Source organism: Hakea prostrata, chromosome 7 (genome assembly GCF_041222555.1).
Source record: "Hakea prostrata isolate BN-2017 chromosome 7, UWA_Hpros_2, whole genome shotgun sequence".
NCBI classification, from domain to species: domain Eukaryota; kingdom Viridiplantae; phylum Streptophyta; class Magnoliopsida; order Proteales; family Proteaceae; genus Hakea; species Hakea prostrata.
In genome coordinates this window covers 53,842,418-53,860,748 of record NC_142606.1, presented here as the reverse complement: position 1 = coordinate 53,860,748, position 18,331 = coordinate 53,842,418, and the positions used below count along the sequence as shown (strand labels likewise).

The window sequence follows — 18,331 nt, the reverse complement described above, 5'->3', positions numbered from 1 at the left end:
GTTTTTCTAATTAGACTAGAGTCTCATTACCTTTAGCAATAGCAACAAGGAGCAGACCCTTTGTTTTCAAACTTATTTTTATATGTAACGTTGGGTTTCTTTAGCTGCTTCTATTGTTTATTTTTCTTCACAAAGAAAAAACTCTAACAATTCAAATTGGATCACCGATGATGAGGGCGGCAACATCCAGATGGCCAGGGTCTAGATTCAAATGAAATCCTCATTTTTTGTTCGAACATGAGTCGTTTGGGCTTCAAGTCGTTAATTCACATGTCATAAGAGTGTGTATATTAAAAATCTTTTAGCATAACCCTTTCAAGTACCAATTTTTGGCACAAGAGAGCTCAAAAGTCGAACTTTCAACCTCTTCATTAAAAGGTATTAATCTCACTCATTTAGCAATCTTGCATGTGCTTTATAATTGGGAATTTGACTTTATTTATTTGACCTTATTTATTTATATGTTGGATTAATATCATGACACGTGTCGAGTCCTAACACCTGCACGTGCAATATCCGCATAGACGCAAAAAAGAAAAAATGTGGGCTGGAGATCTTCGGATGGATACATTAGTCAATCTAAGCCGTCTGATAAAACCGATTCGACGTGTTGTCTGGAGATCTTCTGATGGATACATTAGTCAATCTAAGCCGTCTGATATAACGATTCGACGTGTCGTCTTTTCATACCACCTTGAAAGATCCCCAGCCGGAGTGGGGTCTCATCAAACAGAAGCTTCTGGGCCAAGGAAAACTTTTAAAGAGTTTAAACAGCAACCGGTCTCCGTTTAAACGATTTTTCTCTTTTCTTTCCTCAGTGAAGCGAAGAGAAATCCCAATTTCTAACTCTGAGGGAGTTCGTTTGGCTTCTGGTTCTTCAATGTCTTCTCCTGCAGAGTAATTTACTTCTCCAACTTATTCTTCTTCCTAGTTGTTGTTATAGTTTCAAATTCTTACCGTTATTTTTCTTTCTTCAACTTGTGGATTAAGTTTTCAGATCGAATTCTATGATTGTTCTATATGATTCAGAGCTTAATACCGTTTAACATATTACTAATGAGATGAATCTCTGTGTATTTTCGAATGTGATATTTGCCATGATTTGCGACTATAGCACTGTTTTATTATATCATTGATTATTTTCTAGCTAATTTTTGGAGGGCATACAATGGTCTTCATGTGTTTCATATTTTCCACCAGGGTTTGTTGCTATTGAACTGCCTTTTGTAGGAAACATTCCTCGTCGAATAGAATTTTATATCCTTCAAGGTTTTCTTGTCCATCCTTTCTTTCAAAACTTCAACTTGAGGGTTATAGGTTTCCATGTCACATTTCACTGGTTCGCTCATCCTCATGCCTTGGAGGTATCTGCATTTATTCCTAGTTGAGGATTACATTGTCTTATCTCCCTCGAGGCCTTGTGTAGACTTCTTTTGAGTATCAATTTAATGAAGTTGAGCTAGAATTGTTTAGTTGGGTAATGGATTTGTAGAGTACATTGGAATCACCATCCGGTTCTCTGTTTGCTTTTTTGGGGCCTGTGGTTCAAGGATTTTTGTAGCATGTTGACAGACAAAAGATTCCCTACAATTTAAGGAAATAGGTTACAATCCACACCCTCCCCCTCCTTTCTCTCTTTGTCTTGTTGTTGTGGTGGAAGATAATTTTGATCAAATGGTTATAGTCTTAATAACACTTCTGTATGCATAAAACAAACAGGAAGGTTTAGACAACAATTGATGTGAACCAAGGCTCTAGGGTTTAAGAATGGATGCAAGCCCTAATTCTAAGGTTCTTCCTCAGGATCTCACTCAATTGATCTAGCAGTAAACTAGGGTTTGTTCATCCAGTAATTAAGTCTTCTAGGATAGTTCAAAGGTTTACAACAGCAGTTTAGGGCTGAGCACACCCTGCGGTTAGGGCTTCTAAAGGCCTAGGGTGAACTGGGGTTGAAGGGAAAAGGAGAACAGGATTCGGCCAGGCTGAATTAGGGATAAAAGATTGGAGAGTTAAATCTGATTTGACTGAACTTTAATTTTCAGATTGAATTCAAAAAACTAGGGTTTGTAAAATTAGGGTTTCTTAAATTCTAGGGTTTCTAGGAGATGGTCTACGGTTGGGGTTAGGGTTGAGTGTCTAGGAGGTTTAGGGAGGATGATCCTAAAAGGGTTTAGGGTTTGGATGAGTGGTTTGAAGTTATGTGTGAAAGTAGGGTTAGGGTTTTTAGGGCTTGAATGAAGAAGCTGAAGTTAGGGTTTTCTAAGGTTTTAGGAATAGGGAAATGCTGAGATGGGGAATCAAAGGTAGGGGAAGAGGAGGGGATTTGGATTCCTAAAGGGGAGTAGGTATTGAGTCATGGGTTTGGAAGATCTCGGGGTTAGGGTATAGGAGAAATTCTGGTTTTAATAATTCTGGAAATTCCAACACTGGCGCAAGGGAGGAGAAGAAAAAGAAGAAGAAGAAAAAGAGAAGAGAGGGGGGCTGGTGAAAAAAGATCTAGGGCTGGGGGAGGGAGGGGATTAAGGAATAGGGATGGGGGGGGGGAAGGAGTATTGCGCTGGGTAGTGGAAGGGGGGAGGGTGATGTGCGATGGGGGGGGGGGTCTGTGACTGCAAAATTAGGGTTGAGGATGGGGGAGAGATTCTACGGATGGAAGAAAGAAGAGGGGAGAGACTTAGGCTGGCGGTGGGGTTTCTTGTACCTGTAAATGGAAAAAGGGAGTTAAAAGTTTTGAAATTCTGCAGACTTCTCAATCACAGAGCGGCTGCAAGTTCTCTTAGGGAACCCATGACTCCATATCCTTGCTCCTTCAACTCAAACTTCAATAATCATCGAAAACTGAATTATTTACAAGTATATGGCTATATTTATAGCCTTATATTGAAGGAACCCATACTAGGACTCAAACTTGGAAAATAAATCAAATTGGGACTTCTACTTGGACTAAAGACTTATATTCAAACATGGACTCTATTATATCTCAACTTAGAATGATCCAAATTGCAAAATAAAAGTAGATGTAGGCTCCTTGTAAGAAGTGGACTCTAACTAAGGGAATATCTCTCTACTTGGGACTCCTACCCTAACTAGGCTTTTCAATAACTTGGCAACCAAGGACTCAAATTCAAAAATAAAAGTAGATTTTAGATCCTACTAACATACTGGATCCAACAAAACCCTAAGGCGCATTTTGTTTGCAGAAGTCGGGTGGAAAAAATAAACATGTGGGACTCATATGTAGTGGGGTAGGGGAATAGGAAAGGAAAGAAAATGAAAGTATTTTGTGGAAAAGTTTCAAATGTGGGTCACTTTTATTATTTTCCTCACTTTTTCACAAAGTCCCACTAAATATGTGGTACTTAGAAAAGGGAGGGGGTGGGAAAAGTAGCATGCCACATCAGTAGAAAAACTTTCTTAATTTAACAAAGTTTGTCTGCCAACTTTTCCACCCCATTGAACCAAACAAGGCATACTTTGGGATTTCATGAAAAAGTTGACTTTTTCCCACCCCACTTCAGATTCAACAAACAAACGTTGCCTAAGTTGCCTCTACTAGAGTAGTGCCAAATTACCCAAATACCCTTTTTTTTACTAGAGGGTGGTAGGGTGTGGGGCTACACCTTAGGCCCTAATTCTGGTTGACACTAACAATTGCCTACTAAAGATGTCCGTCCCAATGTTGAATGTCTTCGTTTTTGCTTAAGGATTTATATGTGAAGATATTTGTTGATTAACGTGAATGCTATTCAGCAACTAATATCCATCATAGAAACTACATAACCATGTTTACTCATATCTATTCTCCAAAAAGAAATTCAATACTCCAAAAGCAAGGTTCTTGGTCTTGAGAACACAATCTGGAAGTGTTTTCTTTTAGACTTGAAATCAAGGTTTTGGAGCCCAAGAAGTGTTTTTTCCCCCCACCTCTTCCTTACTATGTTTTGACATTCTACACATATTCCATGAATTGTTTTCAACACCCCCCCCCAAAAAAAAAAAAATCCCTAACTTATAGTTCTAGTTTCGATCCAAGTTTGCTACGTATGCAGAATGTTGATGTGCACTAGCACTATCTCAGGATTGAGTGTGCATATAACTTAATTGCTACAAATGTAAATAAGCTACTAAGATAACAAAACATGTATTAGAACGGAATAACAAGGATACAACATTCGCTAGTCAATACCATGTGGAGTTTTTTGTTGGTTCATTCCATGAACTATGTAGGATTGAATAAATTGTAGCTGCTCCACAGAATGCACCACATATGTATCCTCTGATATATGTTGGGGGCAATTTCTTGATAGCTTACAACTACTCATTTATAAGCCCCATCGACATCATATTGTTGGTAGCCAAACCTAGAGAATGGCTTACTGTGACTGAAGCTTGGTGCATTGACATAAATTGTTGGCCCAGGTACGAGAAGATGACCACCACTTTTACCACCCCATAATGAGTGCTAGGGAATGAACTAGAAGATCTACCGTAACTACCACCACGGCTACCATACCCGCCAGATTCTAAAACATTCTTCTTGAAAGATGGTCTACCATGATATCCACCACAGCCCGGGATTGAGCTGCTACTTTTTAAGCAACTTTCAACATGATGTGCTTGACTGGGCTCGCTGCTATAAACAATGCTGGTGTGCCATTGCCTATAACCTCTATTATCACCCAAACTTGTGGCTTCCGGTGGGTCAGTAAGGCTCTATATATCCATGCCCATCTCATCTGGCTATTTCTCAGGTCTGAACTGCCTGCATGGACCTCAAGTAGTCAAAAGTAGGCTCTCCAATTACACATCATAATCCTCATCCTGCATGCCATGACCAAACTAAATGTCCCCTGTGAATCTAATGAGCTTCAAACCCTCAAACATATAGTCCTCAGAAATGCTGTTAATCTATCACTATCATGATTAGTACTACCAACACCACCATCACCATGATGGCTTTGAGTTGGGAAGGTGTGCAAGTGTAATGTAAGACTATGACTATGTATCACTACCTAGCCCCAAGCAGGATCATAGTGACATCAAGCACTGGTACTTGTAGCAGACTTGCATTAATTAATCAAATCTAGTTTGTCAGTGGTTGGTTAAGAAAGCTTTTGACCTTCCAACAGTGTCTCAGAAATTAGAATATGAGGTTGGGTAAGGCTATCTCAGCTTTGGGTATCTCACCTACAGCTACCTTGGCAAGGGTTACATAGAAGCTTCAAATTTCAATCATTAGAATGTTGGAGGCCTTTAAGGGCATTACATTATGTAGATTCAACAGTTGAGCTAAACGTAGAAAATGTGGTACAAAGTAGCTGACAGCCAAATTAGAAATTTCCCACTCTTTTTGGTTGGGTGCGAATATGACCTTGTTCTTCTTCAATGCTATATTACAATTACAACAAGAAAGAGTGATAACTCAGATAGCATTGTGTAGATCGATTGTAGCTAAAATAGCATAATTGAGATTGATGAATGGAAGGACTAATCCAGATTGAAGGGACTAGAAGAGCTAGGGGTAGACCTAAGATAACCTTAAGACAAGTGATGAGAAATGATATATATAGCTTAGGCCTTGTATCTAGCATGGTCTCAAACTGAACTGATTGGAAGGCAAGAACCCATGTAGCCAACCCCATTTAGTTGGGACAAGGCTTATTGTTGTTGTTGTCGTTGTATGAATGGAAGGACTAAGATGGACATTAGAAATGGAATTAAATTTAACGAAACTCCAAGTAGTGTTGATAGGAAGCAAGAGGAGAAAAGTTATTTGAGATGATTTGGACCTGTGTAAAGAAGACCAATGAATCCACTAATCAGGAGCATTATGATGGAGATTGGGGGTGTTTAGAGGTGACAAAAGATATCCATACTTGTTAATTGTATATCTTTTTGGATGAGTGGGATGACATTAGAATTCATTTGCGTAGCACAGTTGGTATTGTTAAGGCTTTGTTAATTGGGCCTCAGTAGTGTGGTATTTAATCTGAATGATCGAACGGTAACCAATAGGATTTCTTCTTTCACAGAAAAGTTATTCCTGATTTGGTAAGATACTAAGATTATAAATACCACAATCAGATGTGTAGAATGATCTCAAACTCCCATCAATTTAACAAGTTTTAGGGTTTTGGGGAGCCAAAAAATTCAAGAAAAATAAAGAAAATGTGGGAGGGAAGGGGAATGGGTATGCTGGCTGCTGCTTACATGGATGTAGGAGCTTGTCTTGAGTAGGAGGAACTAGAGTTGACTGGTGCAGGTTGAAATCATAGCCAAAGTAAGGATCTTGCTTGACTTCAGAATGGACCTTCCATCAAACACTTGGAGGTCCCTTACCAAGAGTTGACAACACTATTTTCACTAAGAATATAAAGGAGATAATGAAGTCAGAGCACAAGGCTGAGAAAACTTCATAAAATAAGCTGCTGTCTATTCAAATCAATTTCCCTTTTTTGGGTTTTTTTTTTTTGGGGGGGGGGGGGGGGGGAGCTTCAAATAGGCATTGAAAGGAAATCCTACTGCATTAGAACTTCAAATCAGACTAAGCAAGGAAATGAAACAGCAACCAATTAGGTCTTTGTATTAGACCTCTACAAGGAATGTGGGCCCTAAATAATGGGCTTTATTTGAAATAAAAGATTAGCTTATGACCTTGCTGTCTCTGACTTTAAGGTTCAATAGAATTACTAAACTGCCACCGAAATTATTTACACTGGAAAAAGCTTAAGTATGAGAAAAAAATAATGATCTGAGGTGCCGCTCTGCAGCAACCCTAGCTGATGGGAAACAAGCCTAGGGGCTTCACCTGGCCTTCAAGGTGCAGGCAGCAAGTCTAAGGGACCTAACTAGGGGCTGGATCTGCATCATCTTTGAGTACTCTTTTTAAGTGCTGAAGTAATCAGTCAGAAGACTTATCTCGTTTGAGAAATCTGAAAAATTCTTTCAATTGACAAACACATGACATATTTATAGCCTGAGTAGCTTTCTTGATGATCTTGCCAGACTCCCTTAGGTATGGTATGGAATGTTACATTGGTCGCAATGAAGGGTGCAACACTACTTCATTAGCAGATTTTAGCAGTAGAATTTGAATGCATCCAATCATCATGTGCAACAATAGAGGTAGCATCCTTAAGATTAGCTTTAGGAGGACTGTGACCTCAACAGCCTGAGCTCATAGAAGGTAGTCAGCTACTCCATTCAACTATGGTACTTGTTTGACATGTAGAATATCAGCAAAAGGTTTTGATTCTGTCATTGTAAAACTCAAAAAAGGCAGTCAAAGCCAGAAAGTTTCAACCTGATTAGCGGCAGCAGTTCTAAACTAAAGCTAGCAAAATAATACCTAGAACAGGGCTCTTACAGCAGCAGGTAGAATGGATTTGTGAAAACTGAAAAGCACATACAGTGGTGTAGGAGAGACTAAATATCATCAAAAAATTAGTCCTTGAAGAGTATATTAATCTCCAAATATGCAGCTATATCAAGGGCCTCAATAGCAGTCAACTTCACCTAAAAGTAAGTGGACAAAAAACACATACACAACAACCACAAGAATTTTTGTAGAAGACGAAAGAACCAGATCAGGCCAGCAATTGGGTACCAAACTTGGGTTGCTTCTTCCTAGGGAGGCACTAAAAAGGTGTCAGACTTGCAGCAACATCAACCGATGTAGTAGTGATGCAGCCCAACAAGAATTTACTGTTCACGCTACAGAATTCAAATTTGGTGGGCCTCAGGTCCAGCTTACAAGGAGATAAAAATAGGAATTGTTTTCATGGGAGTTTCAGATAATTTAGGATTTGTTATTTATTTATATCTTAGTTTGAAATTCCTAAGAGTCTGTAAAATCAGCTTTGTTTTTTGTAAGCTTTAAATTACCAACTGTCCTACTGTCACTGTTTTTGTATTGAAGAATGTTTCTTTTATTATTTAAGCACTTGTAATCAGCTTATTTAGGACTGAATAGGGAAAAAAATGATTTGAAGTTTTAGCTTTGTCCGTTTGCACCTCCTTGTCTCTTCTTCTTATGAGTGTTCTTCTCCTTCTTCCTAGTCTGATTCTTCTCAGATTTTCCTTCCTCCCCCCATCTTCTCTATCCTTTTTTCTTCTCTATTCTATCCCTCATTAATTAGTTGATAGTAGATCTTCAAAATTTTCTGGAAAAACAGAAACAAATTGCTGGCGTATTTTTCAGGTAGATAGGCTAATGATATTCAGTTCCTCATAACTTGATTGAGAAGGTGGTCTAGCTCATGAATAATACAGAAAATAGGCAGCAGGTAGGTAATGGAGTTCCCTTGGAAGATACTCTCAAAACAGCAAGTGGTGGTATCATTTCTGGGTTGCTTTTTGTGCTCTGAGGCCATGGGACTTCTAGCAATCCAGAAACCAGAAACAGAATAAGAGAGAGGGAGAGAGGGAGAAGAAATGGTGAAGGGAAAGAGAGAGAGTTGCGGAGAATGCAACTCCTCCCTTTCAAGCATATATGTTTATAATATAAGGGATTTTCAGTTTAGGGAAGTTTTCCTGAACTGGTTACACCAGCATAGAATTTAACGAACATACAAGAGAAAAGCTGACCTGCCTACTGTGGATGACTTAGAGTCAACGTAACAAGGGGTAAAAAGGGAAAATTCACATGACCAGTTAACCCCTGCGGTACACATAGACACATAGTCATGTGCCCATACACGTACTGTTAACAGTTCAAAGGTTGAGAGGATTTGATGTTCTGATTCTCTCAGGTGAAACTCATGCAAAAAAAACCTTTGCATGTGAATCTCAACTAGAACCAGAAAGTTAAGCTAGAACAGTGGTTACTAGAATGTGAATCAGTGGAAATTCATCAGACCAGTACCTGCTTGAACCAATGGAGGAAAATAAAAGGAATAGCAAGGACAAACATAAATTAAACTCCTGGACTTCGCACTACTAGGCAGTTTGGTTGGTTCAAACACCAACCTAGATCTTGATCACAAACAAGGGATTCTTCAATGAAAATACAAGGACAGCAACAACTTTGTTTAATCAAGTTCATGTACAATGCTAGCCTGCAAACTCAGAAAGAGGACTCAAAAACAGGCTGCTACACTAAGAAGGCAAAGTGTAACCTAAGGGTGTCAATTGGTCCAGTTTGTGTTATTCTGTGTGGTTCCAGTGGGATTTTCATTTTGACAAGCTTAAATCAAATTCAGTTGGATAGGAATACCAAAATCAGAATTGTTATGCATCTGGTCTAGACAACCAGCTTTTATTTGGTCTTTGTTACCCTTTGAGTCCAACTTTTACCTGCAGTTTATGTGTCGACTTTAGTAAACATTAAGAAATACAGACCAGCTTTTATATTCATGGTTTCTAGTTTCTTCATTCTCTCATGGTCGCACCCTTTCATCTGTTTTCCCATGCCTGTCTTGCTTATCTTTTTTCTTTGTTTTACTTGTTTTTCCATTATTTTCCTTCTTCTCCACTCACATGTTTTTCCAATTTATTCTTCTTCACTTCTTTTTCATGTTTTCCAATTTCTTCACTTCTTCCACTGTCAAGTAGTAAACAAACTATTTTTTCCATTAGGAGGTTGGTTTTGTTAATCCATTTTAGCCTGAAACGTCATTTTCAACCTATATGTGAATCAGTGAATGTGTGTGTGTGTGTATATATATATATATATGTATGTATACTCAGCTCTCAAACTGTTTTCCTTTTTTAATGTTTCAAGTATGATGCAACCATTGTTGCTTATTAAATTAATCATCATTTTATTAATTTACCAAATTGACGTCCTGGCTAGTATTTGGTTGAGGTACTGGTTTCTGTGTTATTTTCCCAGTTCCTATTTTCTTAAAACCATCAATTTTCCAATGCAAATCCAAATTGAACCAGGAAGAGAATCTATAAGATCAATACAAGACATTTTTGTGAAGCAGTTCAACTCAATTGTAAGTGGTTGGTTCTGGTTTTGACACCTTTAGCCCAACGCATTCCTTAACTATTAAGGTTGCCTAAACTGATGGTAAAGTAAAATAATAAAGGAAATAGAGTCAAAACAGGAAATAGAGTCAAAACTAGGCTGAAGTTATAAAAACCTAATCCGGTCCAATCAAAACATTTAATAATAATTTTGCAACTTAAATTAAATGACCTGGAACTAGTTCGATTGAACTAACCTCGAACAACATTAGAATAAACTAAAATAAACTTGTCCTAATAGAGGAATCGTGCATGTGTTCTTACTGCCAATGTTTAAGGCCCAGTTAAGGGGGCTGTTATGTTAAAAACCCAACAGACTGAAGGCCCAGCATGTATTGAACCCAACCCTGGACTTATTCCTGACACAACAAGCCCGTTTTGGTGATGAATCTAACTCTCCTCCCACCCTTTTTTTCTTTTTGTATGTTTATTTTATTATTATTATTATTATTATTATTATTATTATTATTATTATTATTATTATTACTATTATTTTGTGTTGAGTTCCAAATAGTAAAAAGTCTGTAAATGATGGCTGATAGTATATGCTGTTACCGTTGCCATAAATACCTCAAGCAAGTTGACCTGTTGGCCAGGATATCATTTTTCTAGCAATCTCTCTAAACTGTGATAATTTTCCTATGTCATTAGATTTTATAAACTGACTCTGCTGATGTAATTAACACTTCTACTGTCTTTCCATGCACGTTTTATTAGATGTTAACTTGGTTAGTAGGAATATGTTGAACATCTCACCACTGTTTTGGCTAATGCTAATAACCATCAAACTGTTCTGTTTTGCTTGGTTTCAGATTCTATAATTCACTTCCACCCATAACCAAAGCCTATGGGACCCTCTGTGTTTTGACTACTATAGCATATCAGTTGGGACTTTGCAATCTTTTATACATTGCTCTAGATTACCCACTAGTATTCTCTCGTTTTCAGGTTTGCATTTTCATCTCAATAGATTCTGATATTTTTATTGAAGTATTATTTTGATATCATCATAAATGTTGACTTTCACCATTTTGTCTTATTATGGTATTGTGTGTTGGCTTGATAGTTTTATTCTCTATAAATTAATAAGCTAGTTTGGATGGTATTAAATAGGAGGGCCATGGCTTTTTTCCTCGTCTCGTTGATATTACTTTCATGACTCCCGACTACATGTCTACAATTATTTTATAATTATTACATCTTTATTAACTTTGCAGTGTTTGCTGCTAGTCATAAGCCTTGGTAAAGGAGGAGGGTTGTTACATTAGGTGGGTAGTCGGCACCGGAAAAAAAACCTAGCTAAACCTTAAATGATAAAAGCTTGTTAGGGCGTTCTCATAAGTGACACTGTGTTAGACCTTAAATAAGCAACGTGCTACACTATGGCCCAGGTATAGTGATTAGTGGATGAGGGTTAGCTAGGGCATCCCTCATTAGTGGCACTTTTGGCACCTGGATACGGTGATAAGTAGGCAAGAGTCCCCACGCTGTGGATGAGTGCAGGTAAAGAAGTTAGCTTAGAAACGTAAGATTAGATTGGCATCTTCTAACATAGGATATTTAACAGGTAGGAGCTTAGAATTAATGGATGTTATGAGGAAAAGAATGATTAATATAACTTACATTCAAGAGACTGGATGGAAGAATAAAAAAGCTAAGGACTTGGATGACTTTAAACTTTGGTACCTAGGGGATAAAAGTAAAAAAAAGTGGAGTAAGCATAATAGTGGATAATAAAGATTTAAAAATTGATGTTGTGGATGTTAAAAGGTTACACAATGGGATTATAACTATCAAACTTGTAATGGAGAGAGAGTAAATATTGTTAGTGCATATGCACCTCAAGTAAGACTAGATGAAAGCCTAAAGTTATGATTTTGGGAAAAATATGGATGGATTAATACAATGAATTCATCAAGGAAGAAAGATTATCATATGGGGTGATCTAGATGGACATATTGGGAAGCATCAAATAGGCTATGAAAGTTTATATGGAGGATATGGGGTTTAAAGAGTGGAATGAGAAAGGGATTTCAGTTTTGATTTTGCTGATGCTTTTGATTTATTTATTGTAAATACTTCAAAAATAGAGAGGAACATTTAATTACCCTCAAAGATGGACATTATAGAAGCCAAACAAAGTTCTTCCTAACTAGATGGCCGGGTAGGTTGTGCAAGGATTGCAAGGTGATATCAGGAGAAAGCTTAACCGCACAAGATATATTAGTCATTTTGGATGTGTGCCTCACTCATCAAACTTATAGAAGGTATGAGGTTGACTATCCTAGGATAACGTGGTTGAACTTAGAAGGCTTGAATCTTTCACTGATGAGGTAGTCAAACAACGAAATTGGAAATTTTAGGGGGACACTACTATGATATGGAATGAGATGGCTACGTGTATTAGGAAGGTTGTTAAAGATGTCACACGTGAATTAAAAGGAAAGTAGAATTTTCATAGACAGACTTTGTTATGGGATGGTGAGGTTTGAGAAGCCATTAAGAATAAGAAAGCAAGACTAAAGATGTAAAGGATCTATATAGGTATAAGTTGGCTGGAAATGACACTAAGAAAATTTTGAGAAAAAAAGCAATGGAGAAGAGGTATGAAGATTTATATAAAAAGCTACATAGAAAGTATGAAAACTATTTATAAGATAGATAAAATAAGGGACATGAAGAGTAGAGATCTAAACCATGTTAGATGTTTTAAAAGTAAAGACGGTAAAGTACACTAGTACGTGATAAGGATATTAAGAGAGGAGAATTTTATTTCTCTAGCTTACAAAATTGATGTACTTCCAAGTATTTGTAGCTCAATGATAACATCATTTTCCATGACCCCAATTTTTGGACATATATGCGAAGAATTATAATGTCCGAAGTAAAAAATCCGAAGTAAAAAGAAGCTCTAAGGAGGATGAAAATAGGCAAGGCTCAAGGTCCTAATGAAATTCCAATAGACGTACGGAAGAGCTTAAGAACCTATGGGCTAGCTTGGTTGATCAAGTTGTTTAATAATATTATGAGCACAAGGAAAATGTTAGATGAATGGAGGAAAGGTATCGGGGTCTCAATTTACAAAAATAAAGGAGATATTCAAAGCTGTAATAACTATATAGGCATAAAACTGATGAGTCTTACCATGAAGTTATGGGAACAAGTAATTGAAAATCGTTTGAAATAAGAAACCACTATTACTGAGAACTAATTTGGTTTTTTGCCAGAAAGATCTATTAATAGTTGCTATTTATCTTATTAGGATACTTACAAAAAGATAGAGTCTAAAAAGATTTTCATATGGTCTTTTGTTGACCTAGAAAAAGCTTATGATAGAGTCTTAGAGTGCTAAGTTGGCAAGAACTAGATAAAAGAAATGTTGCAAGTAAATTGTGGATAAAATTAAAGATATGCATGATGGTTTTGTGACTAATGTAAGTACAATTGGGGGGGGGGGACAAGGTGGTGAATTCTTGATTTCAGTTTGGCTACATCAAAGATCAACTTTATGTACATATTTATTTGCACTTATAATGGATGATTTAACCTAAAACATTCAAGATGAGGTTCCTTGGTGTATGTTTTTTGCTAATCATATTGTTTTGGTAGATGAGACACAGATAGGGATTAATGCCAAGTTAGAATCATGGATAGCAACTTTGGAGTCAAAAGGCTTTAAAGTAAGTAGAACAAAGACTGAATAACCAGTGTATGACTTTGGTCGTGATCGAATGGACGATGAGGTGTTGAGACTTGATGAGGAGGAGATAAAACAAAATGATTATTTTAGGTTCCTTTACTCAATTATAAATTTTTTTTTTTAAAAAAAAGGGTGATATAGAGGATGATGTTTCCAAAGAATTAAAATAGACTGGATGAAGTGGAGAGTTGCTTCTGGGGTCTTGTGTGATTGATTTATTCTTGTAAAGCTCTAAGAAAAATTCTGTAGGACCGTCATATGGCTAGTTATGATGTGTGGTGTAGAGTGTTGGGCTATTAAGAAGCATCATATAGATGAACTTACTATAGTAGAAATTAGGATGCTAAGGTGGATGAGTGGCAAGGAAGGATAAGGTAAGGAAATATCATATTAGAACTGAACTTGGAGTAGCTCCGATAAATGATAAGCTACGAGAAAGTCGATTGATGTAGCACGACCACATTCAAGGGAGGCTTTTAAATGCCCCTATGTGAAGAAGCTATTTAATCCAGATCAAAGGAATTAGAAGAACTAGGGACCGAATTAAGATAACATTAATAAAAGTGGTGACCTTAAGAAAAGTAGAGCTGATTGGAAGGCAAGGATCCATGAAGCCAACCCCATTTAGTTGGGAAACGGCCTGTTGTTATTGTTGATTGCACTTTGCCTTCATTCTCATTTTATGTAATAGGCCATGCATGGCTTTCTTGCTTCATGTAGTGTGTGTTGTTTTCTGAATTCTCTTGATGTGGTGATGCACAATTTTGAAAATGCTACTGATATAGATCAAGGAGGAAACAAAGAAGAAAAGCCAGCCCAACCAGCCATCAAATGAGCAGCACAACCAGTGTTATATATTTCCACATGAATTGAGATTAGCTTATTAGCTGTGAAGCTTGTCTGCAGTCCCTTCAACCATTTGCTCCCATCCAAGCTGCTCTCAATCTCTTGAAACCTCTAAATAATGTTTTTGTGATTCTGATCAGTGTTACTATAGTGTTATCTTTTCGGCATGACTTCATTTTCAGTTCCTATTCTTTGAAAGTTCCTATATTTTGTTTAGTTTTCTAATTTCTAAGATCTATTTCTGATTTAAAAGGTTTCTAATTCTGTTCTAAGGAAGTTGTTATTTCCTGGTCAGTGCCATAAATTCCAAATCCAAATGTTGGATTGGATCCTAATACTAAGAACATAATACATATTCCCATGGTGGTTTTGACCTGGGTTACAGCCCCATTGGATTGCTTCATTTGATTGGGATTAGGCTATCTTGTTGTTGTTGTAGACTCTCCCAGTTCTGGTTCAACCTGTGATCCTGATTTTCTTCTGAGAGTCTCAACCTAAACAAGTAGGTGCCTATCCATTGCATCCAGCACCCTTATTTTCTTGTCGAGTAAGCATCATTGATCTTGAGAAACAGAATTACAAATATTGTAGCACAAATATTTTTGGCAAATATAAACTTCATTAATGATTTTGATGTTTAGCATTTTACATCTTGCCAATTGGTGGTATGGTGGTACAGGTGTGCATCCATGCAGTAGGAGTTTTTTTTCATGCAGATTTTGTGTATTGACTATATAATTCACATAGTTTCAGAGTTTTCTCTGATTGTTAATTCAGTACTTCTTTCTCCACTTTTGGTATCACAGTTGATATTGCTTATGTAAATTTTGGTTTCTTGGAAATTCTCAGGTGTGGAGGCTTTTTACCAACTTTTTCTTCCTTGGAAACTTCTCTATCAATTTTGGAATTCGCCTCTTGATGATGTGAGGAAACTAAGTTTTAGTTCCCATAAATATACTGTCTTATGCATTCTAAATGTTATGATTAGCACTTGGATAACTGGATCAAGAAAAGTTTTAGGTAGTCACATGCTTGAAGCTCTTCTATGTTAATTCAGCCCTCTTGATGTTGCAGAGTAAGGTATGGGGTCCAGCTAGAGAATGGACCTTTTGAAAGACGTACAGCAGATTTTTTGTGGATGATGATATTTGGAGGCTTGTCGTTGCTGGTATGCGATGCCTCTTGCTTAACAGTTCCATGCTTAATGCTAATCACTTGACTCATGACGTATGTATGCTTCTGAGTTTCAGTTGAATATGTTTCAGTGGACTGAAATGTCATTCTTTTTCTCCTGTGTTACCTGGACGTGGGATCTTTTAGGTGGTTGCGGCCATACCCCTGTTTACATCCTATTTTCTCGGGGTATCACTGGTGTTCATGCTTCTCTATGTCTGGAGTAGGGAGTTCCCAAATGCTCAAATCAGTATATATGGACTCGTCACGCTCAAGGCATTTCACTAGTATTCCTTTGAATTGGGTTATCTTGGAGAAAGACATTAGATTGTTCTGCTTTTGCATTTGTCTAAACTACCATATTTATTGGCTTGCAGGCATTTTATCTCCCTTGGGCAATGCTTGCCTTGGATGTTATTTTCGGGTCTCCTCTCGCTCCAGATTTATTGGGAATCATTGCAGGGCATCTGTATTACTTCTTGACTGTGCTGCATCCACTTGCAGGTGGACGGAACATATTAAAGACTCCCATGTGGGTGTATCCTTGATTGTTTGCTTTCAATTAAACCGAATCTCTTCCTCTTTATTTTGATTTACTGCTGACAGTTGGCTATGTATATGATTTCTCTTCAAAATCTTTAGGCAGATTCCTCCATGATCACTATCCAGAGTCCTTGAGAGGCCTCTAGTTGATGGTTGTAAGTAGTAAACTGTGAGAATCTAGCATTTGCTAATTGACCTCATCCACTCCCTCCACCTGTTGCATGCTCATGGCCGTGCACACAGGTTAGAATACCGAAGTCGACCCAATAGGATGATCCTACTCTTCTAGTTTATAGTTCAGCAATTTTTAGAATAGATCTTCTGTGCCCAATTCCATCTTGCTTGCATCTGGGCTATTAAGTACAAACTGAAGACTTTCCCTGTCTTTGAATTTAGGGATCATGCTATCTTTGCTATTGCTGTTATTTATTTTCATACATGATAATGGAGGATATCATGTAGGGTTGTAGGAGTCTTTTCATATGTTGTTAGAGTCTACTTTTCTGAAGGTCTGAGTTGAGGCGAATCATTTTGTCGAATCATTCTGTCTCCAATTTACATGGGGCTTCTTCAGCCATCTGCAGTTGAACCCTCAATTCAAAATTATATTTTATGGTCAGGGTGTATTTTGGTTGCAGGCCTAGTTTCTTTGTTATTAAATTGGGGATTACTCTGTGTGTGTGTGCAGCATTTATATTTTTATTATAGTTGTTGCTTTCTCTGGAAACTCCTTAACTACAGCTACACAGCCATAAGCTTGTTGCTCGCTTGGGCCTGGGATCTCAGAGGAGTACAAATGCTCAGCCTGATAGGACAACAGGTGCGGCTTTCAGAGGGAGAAGTTATAGACTAAACGGGTAGAGCCATCGTCTCCTGCTTTGGCTGGTTTGGCACATATGGCTGCCATGCCTTCTTCTAATGACAGTGCGGACAAGATGAACAAAGTCTCATTTCAGGTAAGGGAGAGAGGATCCATTATTGGTGGATGCTTAATGCAGTCTTCTCTTTCTGCCTTCTGTGTGAGATTGAACAATCTTATACCAGGGGGGGGTGGGGTGGGAAATGACATTGAACAATCATTTTTGGTGGATGCTTTTATATATCTATACTATTAAGAAAAGTCGAGCTTTGACCCTTTTACTAAGAGGTATTTGATCATTGCTAACTGAACCAATCCATTGGTATTGATGCTTTATTGATTTGTTAGGAATTTAGGAAATTATTATTGAGATTGTAGTTACACATTGGAAATGAAAAAGCTTCCTTGATTACAGCCCATGAATCCATTCTTGGTGGAAAATGAAAAATGAGTTGGTAATTTTGTTGAGATAACAGATGACAAGCATATGAGTAAGCAACACTCATTTCCTGAGGAGAACTCGACAGGAAGCAAGCGACAATACCGAGTGTAGGAAGGTAAGAAAAAGTATAGGACCGATTCTTTAAACTCGAAGCAATGGAGATTTTGGTTCTCCATGGGAGAATTGGAATGGAGCTTCATATACAAAATCTGCAATCGACCCTCTAAATATGAAGCATTGACGAATAATTAATCCACACTGGACAGAAACATATTTGGTATTTTCACAGCATTCAAGCTGAAAAACTCACAGCAAGGAAGAAACAAAAGGAAAAATTGAAGAAAATATTGATCTATTTCAGTAAATCATTGTGAATATACCAACTTCTGACCAGTTAAATTAGCTGAAGCTTTCGTACTTTCAAAGACGATGTATACTAGATGTAAACTGTGTGGTAATAACTCTTCCTTCAGTAGCTGAAACTTGTCTCAGCAGTGCATCTGCTGTAACTATCTCACTAACCATTCTTCCAGGTAAGAGCACATTGGTTGAGTCACTCATCATCTGAAAAGTGAAACAGATAATTATCTCCAGAAACAGACTTCATTACAATTTTGATTCAAAAATCAGCTTAAAAGGCTTAAAACGAATCAAATCTAATTCAAGTTCTTAAACTAGTCCTAATTGATAATTGGTGAAATCCAGAAATGTATTTCAAAACAAAGAGGAGAAAACTTAAATCTGGAACTGTAGGTTCACATTTCCAGAATTGCTAATTCATTGAGAAAATGAATAA

General features: G+C 37.4%; 1 protein-coding gene across 1 annotated transcript; it reads left to right on the top strand.

The window, feature by feature from the left end:
- The first annotated feature begins 725 nt into the window (after window positions 1-725).
- Window positions 726-17,861, top strand: LOC149011385 (derlin-1-like). Its single transcript, XM_089163912.1, has 7 exons — window positions 726-897; window positions 10,785-10,920; window positions 15,368-15,441; window positions 15,593-15,686; window positions 15,839-15,967; window positions 16,069-16,229; window positions 16,984-17,861. Exons 1-7 carry the CDS (start codon window positions 881-883, stop codon window positions 17,093-17,095), a joined length of 723 nt encoding a protein of 240 aa, XP_089020038.1. The 5' UTR covers window positions 726-880; the 3' UTR covers window positions 17,096-17,861.
- Window positions 17,862-18,331: the final 470 nt, after the last annotated feature.

What these genes read in the sequence shown, in the direction of transcription:
- LOC149011385 (XM_089163912.1), top strand. An exon ending in GGAATTCGCCTCTTGATGAT is followed by an intron (nt 15,442 to 15,592) that starts GTGAGGAAACTA and finishes TTGATGTTGCAG; the next exon opens with AGTAAGGTATGGGGTCCAGC. An exon ending in ATGGACTCGTCACGCTCAAG is followed by an intron (nt 15,968 to 16,068) that starts GCATTTCACTAG and finishes ATTGGCTTGCAG; the next exon opens with GCATTTTATCTCCCTTGGGC.